The sequence below is a fragment of the Ursus arctos genome, unplaced genomic scaffold (assembly GCF_023065955.2).
Source record: "Ursus arctos isolate Adak ecotype North America unplaced genomic scaffold, UrsArc2.0 scaffold_12, whole genome shotgun sequence".
Lineage (NCBI taxonomy): Eukaryota > Metazoa > Chordata > Mammalia > Carnivora > Ursidae > Ursus > Ursus arctos.
Window position 1 is genome coordinate 35948744 of NW_026622786.1, and position 8394 is coordinate 35957137.

At 41.7% G+C, this 8394-nt stretch overlaps 1 protein-coding gene across 10 annotated transcripts in view; it reads left to right on the forward strand.

Moving 5' to 3' along the window:
- Positions 1 to 6927, forward strand: part of DDAH1 (dimethylarginine dimethylaminohydrolase 1) — a 231930-nt gene extending 225003 nt beyond the window's left edge. For all 10 annotated transcript variants that reach the window (XM_057310506.1, XM_057310511.1, XM_057310508.1 and 7 more), the window contains 2 exons: positions 1329 to 1472; positions 3686 to 6927. In XM_057310506.1, coding sequence (XP_057166489.1) covers positions 1329 to 1472; positions 3686 to 3802 — 261 coding nt within the window. In that variant the 3' untranslated portion in view covers positions 3803 to 6927. The remainder of the gene's footprint in view (positions 1 to 1328; positions 1473 to 3685) is intronic.
- The last annotated feature ends 1467 nt before the right edge of the window (positions 6928 to 8394 follow it).

Here is an 8394-nt window from a genome sequence, read left to right on the forward strand (position 1 = left end):
TGTACTCTTGAGGTTTGCTATATCCTCTGAAAGGAGTGAAGAAGGGGCACCTGCGTGGCTCAGTCAGTGACGCATCTGCTTTTGGCTCGGGTCATGATCCCCAGGTCCTGGGATGGAAGCTCCACATCTGGCTCTCTTCTCAGCACAGAGCCTACTTCTCCCTCTCCCTCTCCCTCTGCCCCTCCCCCTGCTCATGCTCTCTCTTAAATAAATAAAATCTTTTTAAAAAAGAAGAAAAAGAAAGGAGTGAAGAAATGAATCATTTCATTGCAAGCATATTTTTATTACCTGCTAGATGCCAAATGACTTGAAAGAAACAAAGAGGGAAGGGTGCACATTTATTACAGAAAGAGTCTACATGACTAAGCCCGAAATATATTTGGGTTTTTGTTTGTTTGTCTGTTTTTGGTGTTTGGATATTTTTGTAGTGAGGGAGGGGTGGTTGTTTTGTGGGTTTTTGTTTTGATTGTGTTGAGATGAGGATAAGGTGTCAATTTTTTAAAATTTTGTAGAGTTCACTTTTGTGATTTTTTTGAAGTTATTATATACGATTTATATAATAAATCCATCATTTGATGAATAGACCTGTTAAATCAGGTGGGGGTTTTTTTGTTTTTGTATTTTTAACCAAGTGTGGTCTGGGACCATCTGCCTCAGAATTACCTGGAGAGCTTTAGAATACAGATTGCTATGCTTCACTTCAGATCTGCCAGATCAGAATCCCTGGGGGTGAAGCCTAAGAATATGAGTTTAACATTCCCCTCTAGTGATTTTTATGCTTATTGTATTAAGGGCATCACCTGCCAACAGACAGGTTAATTCAATTTAAGTGTATCTACAAGAGGAAAGTGTGTGTGTGCGTGTGTGTGTGTGTCTGTGTGATTGCTTAATCAGATTATTGACCAGAATGATTACCACTATGGTCCCTTTTTCCTGTAGACCAGGGCAGCCCTGCTTCCTCAGCCAAAGATGTCATCAAAACCCCCAGCTGGGCCTTTTGTTTATGTGTCCCTTTCAGGTCTCACTGATAGATCTTATGAACAAAAACCAGAAAAATTATGGATAGTTTTAAAACCTTTTAAAATTATGGATAGTTTAAAAACACACACTTTCAAAAAAGCAACAAGAAGAACCCTTGCAGTTCTTCCAAAGAATCCTAGCTTCATGGAGTTTGCCTCTTGGGAGTCTAAATGACGAGAGGAAATAGGCAGGAACTTCACAGGAACATTCTTAGGCACCGTTGCAAGCTTATACCCACACTCTGCCTTCCTTCTGTTCGAAAGTGTGGGGAAATGCTCTGCTTAAGCCTGCTTTGTTTCTCTTTATAGATCATGCAACAGATGAGTGACCACCGCTATGACAAACTCACTGTGCCTGATGACATGGCCGCAAACTGTATATACCTAAATATCCCCAGCAAAGGCCACGTCTTGCTACACCGCACCCCAGAAGAATATCCAGAAAGTGCGAAGGTAAACAAACATCCTTCCTGGCCACTGCAGCTGAACAGGCCTCTTCGTGACAGTCTTCCTGCCTGGGGATTTTTTTCATGATGGAGTGACAAATAACAGGGACTTCCTTTTCCTCTATACACGTCAAATCATTCTGAAAGCAGAAAGGCTAATATAATTTCAGGGCACAAGGAAGGTTAATTTAACTCAGTCTTCACATTGCTGTCACTGATCACGAATGCATGCACAGTAATTGAGGTGATCATGCCTGGTATTCAAAACTTTTCAAACAAGTACTTAGATCTCCCAAGTCTGTGCTACAGCTCTGATCACACATATCTCCCCACACTTAGATGCTCACTAAGCATAGAGACCTACAGTTAGGCGGTCAACTGTGTCATTGTTTTCTGACAAATCTGAGCTGCCCTTCATCAGAAGGTCATTTGTTTTTACAGCAGAGAAGTGTGAATGACCCAAAGAGGTGGGTGCTCAATGTCAGGGCTGCAAAAAGGGGGCTTTTGGCTGTGCATCCCAGGTAGGAAGGATCAAAAAGTACAAAAAAGATGATATACTTGCCATCAGGCACGTGTCACTCTAAGAGCCTCTGCGTTTGTGCGCCAACACGGGAATTGTCCCTAGATGCGGAATTCATTCCTGGTCTAAGATGTTCCTTATCTTTCTGGGCATTCTGCCAGTCTCTTCTGCACACGCAGACACAGCTGTGTTCATCCGCAGACCCTCCAAGTGTCCATTTCTGTTTTAGGCATTTCAGCATCTTCATCTCTGCCCAGAGGAATCAGATATGTACACTCAGCATTACAGAAGAACCTTTAATAGCCACTGATCTTTTTGTATATGTATCTAAAAAGCTATATCTTTAAAATTTTTAGAAAATATTCCGGCCACCTTTCAGATATGTGATATTGTGTAATCACTAGGCTTATCTTCTGAATCAGTCACCTTCTTAGCAGATAAAAAGAAAAGGGTGGGGAGATACATAGATGATTTCTCTGTGTCCATGGCTGAAAGTGTGAACCTGAGGAAAATAGAGGACCCCTGACCCCAGAATAGGGCTTAACCAACTCTCAGATGAATAGAGGGTCTCATGCTTTATTGTGCATCAAGATTGTTAAAAATATAGGTTTCTAGAACCGCACCCTAGAATTTGCAGTTTCAACAAGCACCCAGGTCACAGAACTCACTTGGAGAAACACAGCTCTGGACCGTTTGTGCTTCACCGACCACATTGATCATCTGATGACCAGATGGTGATTAACTGCCTTGGATTCAGCCCTGTGTCCGTCCACAAGTAACGATCCTAATATCCACGGTCACTGAGGCTTCCCCTGCGCCAGGTGCTGGGCCAAGCCCACTGTGTGCATTGTCTTCGTTATACCTCATAGCAGCCCTGTGAGGGCGCTCTTGTTACTCTAATGTTACTGAATAGTAATCTAGGGCTAAAGAGGGGATCTGGCACTTGGCTGAAGTCACGCTTAGGTGGTGAGTTGACAGAACTGGGTTTGGAGCCCAGCTCTGGCTCCAGCACTCTTAATTAGACACTGTAGTGAATTTTAAGGAACAAAGTGCTTCCTAAGGAAGCACGCTAGATTGTTTTTTAGACCATGTGTTTCAGGTGATTTTGTATTTTTAAAAAATGTGCTTTGTTTGATCATCACAGAAAAATCTGTGGACCGTTAATTCAAAGTTTTGACACATGCTTTCTATTAGTGTCAAAAGACGCTATAAAATTCACACCTGTAATTTAAAAGCAGTTTGACCTGAAATACTTCACTTAAATTCTATTTTGTCAAGTTTTTCCAGTGATGTTGGTAAGGAAAGAAACCTTAAAGTACAGTTGAGAGGGTTTTAAAGTGTGGCGGGGAAGGGTAATATTCAGACTGAAAACACTGCCACTGGCTTTCATGTATCGCTCAGTCTCCCGGTGACAAACGGCAGAGTTGAAGGCATCTCTAGTAACGACCACATTTTTGACACATCTCTCGCTTTGAGGTTAAAGCATAGAGCTAGTGGTTAACCAGTGCCGCTCACTCCATTGGTATGGCTGTGGGCACATGTGGTCTAGATTGCAGGCACATCTTGGGGTTCAGTGCCTGAGAGGCTTAAACTCGCAAGCCCAGTGAATTCTCACACTAGGCGAGGAAGTTGGGCGGGGGGGTAAGACAGAGGTGGGAACATAATCCTTCTGCTTTACCTTTCCTTGATTCCTGCTGCAGGTTTATGAAAAGCTGAAGGACCATATGCTGATCCCCGTGAGCCATTCTGAACTGGAAAAGGTGGACGGGCTGCTCACATGCAGCTCAATTTTAATTAACAAGAAGGTAGACTCCTGAGTCGAAGTCCCCCCCCCCCCCTTTATAGCCGGCAATACTGCACTCACAAGGCCGATGACTGTACCGCTCCTGTCGTGTTCATTGACAATCTACTGTACCGCTGTGCTACTAACTCGGGTTTACAAAAGTCTCCTTCTACGTTTGCTTCGTTCTGCGCCCTCCCCTTCTTCCCCTTGCGGTGGTACCTAAACTGTGGGTTTTGCTAAATGAATTAAGCAATCTAGAAAATATAGAGCTCATGAATTATTGAACTGTGATTAATAATAGTAAAGAAACACTCATTTTAGTGTTTGTATTATCAGTGTGAATATATATATGCTGTTTATTTGCCAATATATGCTGAAGAATGTCTTCTTGATCAGTCAGATAGGCCAGGGTTAGTTTTTTTTTTCCTTTCTGTATCATTAATCATCTTTGGTTCCTGTGAAATTCCCTGGTCCTGGATTCTACCCCTTTCCTTCTTTTTTTTCATCTGAACTCTGGATATTTCTTTGCCAGTTACCTTTGTTACTTCTGTTACCTTGGGTAAAATCCACGGTCTTGCCTTCTGGATACCTTCTTGCAGGTCCCTCCTGTCTGCCACATTAGCCTCCCCTGGCCCATGGCTACATCTTCAGCCGCCACCCTCACTCTCCCCAGGAAGGGCAAATGGGTCCCTCAGCAGAACTGTGACCAAAATCAGAATGGCTGTTTGGAGGGAGAGTTAACCATGCACAGGCATATCCTGATGGGGTTTGTCCCCGAGATCTAAATTCCAGAAGTAGGGCACCACACCTAGGTAGGTAAATTCAGCTCCAGAGGGTTACTAGGGACCGTAGATCAAGAAGCTTGGAAACACCCTGTGGGTACATCTCAGAAAGTCTTTAAGTCACATTCCATGAATTTTTGCTTCGTTACTGACCATTTATAGACCTTGGGGAATAGTCTTATTTTTTCCTTCAGCTCATTTCTATTCCCACCCCCACTCATCATGACTCACCCTACTTCCAGCCTTCTACCCCCAGCAATTATCCTGGTCTAGCAAAGTTACTTCTTTCAAAAGAGACGTTGCATCTAAAAATGATTGTTGATGGTCTAGTGAGAGCCAGATAGAGCATGTCCAGGAAGTGATCAGCTTGGTGCTTGAAACCGCAGACAATGGACAATTCCACTTTGAAATATCTATGAATATACACTGTGGAATTCAATTAAAACTTCTTTCCTCTCTAGCTTTTAAATTACACAACCTGAGACTGATGCTGGTCTCTTACAAAGAACAATGCCGCAGTGAAGGGAGAGATCATTGTCTTTTACTTAAACCTGACAGAATCAGCCTTTTAGCAGGCCAGGGAAATGGTACTTTCCAAGGAACGGTGACTGATCCAGGCATGTTATCAAACTTCCTAGTCATCTCCACCTTTCCTGTATTGCCTGTAGCTTGTTGTTCAAGATTAACAATCAGGGAGATTAAGAAACATGACTCGAGGGTTTGCTCTACTTACCTATGTGATTCTTTCTTTTTTTTTTTTTTTAAGATTTATTTGAGAGAGAGAGTGCATGGATGTGGGTGGGGGAGGGGTAGAGAGAGAGTCTCAAGCAGACTCCCCACTGAGCGTGGAGCCTGATGCAGAGCTTGATCTCATGACTCTGAGATCATGACCTGAGCCGAAAACAAGAATCAGACGCTTAACTGACTGAGCCACCCAGGAGCCCCTTACCTATGTATTTTTAACCAAACATTTCTTATGTTTGGTGACCAAGACAGAATTCCCTCCATTCATATCTCCCCTTAGCAAATGGAAGTGATAAACCTCTGAGAAAACCAAGACGTCCTTAACCACTACCTATCTTTTTCATTTATTTGATGATTTTATGCCAGAATTTGAAGAAATTCCTTCTCCTCCTCTTTGCTTAACTTTAAATTTATTTCCATGAAGATATCTTAGTTATAGTGTCCAATGAATGAACCATCTATTGCTCACTGTCTTATTTCGAATTGTCTCATCGTGGGTGAACAGTGTGTTTTTACCAGAGAGAAAATGAATGTTACCGACATGCTCAAGTTAATAAGGAAAAATTGTCCTCTGGCCCTGTGCTGGCAAAAGCAGAACTTCTCCGTGGGAGAGTCCAGCATCTCAGAAACAACTTTGGGAAATTAGCCACGTTAGGCTTACTATTAAGGCTAAGTGGCATATAATTTTCAATATCTTTACTCCTATCATCCCAAATTGAAGAACTGTATTATATTTAGTCAATTGCAAGTGAATAGATTTTTCTTTTGAACAATTTGTCCTACAGAAGGCTATTTTTCACTTTTCCTTTCCTTTGCTTCTTTCCCTCTTTGCTCCTCTGTCTCAAAAAATCACTTAGAATCTATGTGCCTCTTCCACAGAATTGTATTCTTTGCTATGTCGCTGGCTAGACTGTCTTCTTTGGACTCCCTATGTGATATGACGATGTGAAAACCCACATATCTGCAGCATAGTAGTAGTATTTTTTGATGTCCTCATTAGCATAACATTATCTTTGCAGAGGAAAGATGACCCATTACATAGGTTCCCCTCTAGTCTATTGTGATTTATAAAGATAAATAAACTAACAGAAGCTTCTCTTTGACATTGTAAAGACATTAAGAATTGTATTAAAGTAAGGAAAAGTTGAGTCCGAATTACTTGGTAAGATTCAGTCTAACGGGCAATATAGAGAAAGTACATTATTTAGCATTATCTCTTCAACTATAATGGATTGCTGTGGAAATCAGCAGACAGATTTCTAATGTGTGTTGATTGCTCTTTAAGCTACTGTGAACAGATTACTAAGGCTATCTCTTCATCTCTAAGGGGGAGATAGTCCGTAGGTGAATAATGTGACTTATATAGAGTTGCATGGTAGTCTTTGTGCTTATTTACTCTCTAACGTTCTACAGAACTCAGACATGGTCTCAACATGGTGTTAGACTTGTGCATTTTGTTCTGCTGACCATCACATTCCAACCAATGTATGGTTATCCACTCTGTGTGCCAAAACCAGTCATGCCTCTCACGGCCTTTTAGTCCAGAGAAATTCTCCACTGATTTTAGTCTCTTGCTGTCCTGATGCTACAAGTATACCAATCACGATGGAATAAAGTGTGAATTGTACTGTGACCAACAGCATGTGTCTCTTTTTTGCAACAGAAACGGCTGTAGTAAATGAAATCACCATTGCTTTGCTGTCAGAGATGGGAAGTTTTCTCTGTTGTCCCGTAATGAGAAATACGATGCCTGTAAATCAACTGCCATGAAAAGCTTGGATTAAAATGATATCTGAAGTGATACTTCGTACTTTGGGCACTTAAAAAGCAGGCATGACACCCATGCAAGGTCAGGAGGTCGTGATTTCACCTGTGCACCTCCTTGGAGGCTTCCTTTGTTCCCTTTCACTCCTGACTCTGGTCAGCACATTATATGGCTCAGTCGTGGAAGCAGTGGAACAGGTTTTCCCTCATTCACGCAAGAGTTGGGTTGTGGGTTTTGTTTGTTTATTTTACAGTAAGCATCTGTTAGGACATTTGAAGATATTTTAATGAGTCTTTTTTTATTTCCAACAGTTTTTTTCTAGCTGGAAGCAGCTTTATTGTTTTCCTTTTCTGATTGTAAAAATAATTGCTCACCATAAAAATAAAATCCAAATAATACAGAAAAAACTCTAAAAACAAAAGTAAAGAAAAAATTACCCAGAATTTCATCACAAAGGAATGCCACTGTTAACATTTTGAAGACTATCTGCACATCGATGAATAGACAGATATAAATGCGGAGTAATTTTACATCATCATGCTGTTCTATAGCACGCTTCCTTCACTTAGCAATAGATGGCAGGCGTCTCTCCATGTCAATAGAGATCTACATCATCGATTTTAACAGCCCTGAATGTTCCATGATACTGTTGGCGAAGCAGCTCTTTCTAATTTATATGGAGTGTTATATCACAGCTGTTCAGTATGCCCACGTTGCTAGTAGCCTGGGGTCTTCAAGCTGTCAAAAATGTGCTGCTTACGAGGTTTCACACACACCCAGAGTTAGTTCAATCTGATATCTTCTTATGGTAACTGAATGGTACATGCAAATGCTCACTAGAAGCACAGGCAAGTATTAAAATTCCTTGAAAAGGTCGTTGATGTATTCATACCTTCTCAGTTGATGTTGCATTGATTAGTTCTCCCTTATTCAAGCCAACATTGAAATGGGCACAGAAGCTAAAATTTTTTTTTTTAATGCCAACTACCACCCCTGCATACCTGCCCTGGGCCCCCGTAGGAAATGGAGCCCTCCACCTAAGTGCCAGAGTATTTACTCCTCACGGAAGAGAATGGAGACAATTTTTAAAGGAAGAGTTGGCAGGGTTTCCCTGACTGATCTTTCTCTTAGCCTTCCAGAAGGATGACAGAGGTAAGAAGGAGAAAAATCCCCTCTCGTGACAAGCCACAGACTCTGGAAATGGGACTTTTGCTGAATGAGTGGTGCTGGTCAACAATAGTTTTAGACAGGCGAGCACATGTTTAACAGGCTCTGGGGTACAGTTCCTGTCTTTCCAGAGCTGGCAGTCTGGGAGGGGCAAAGAAGGAAGACTAC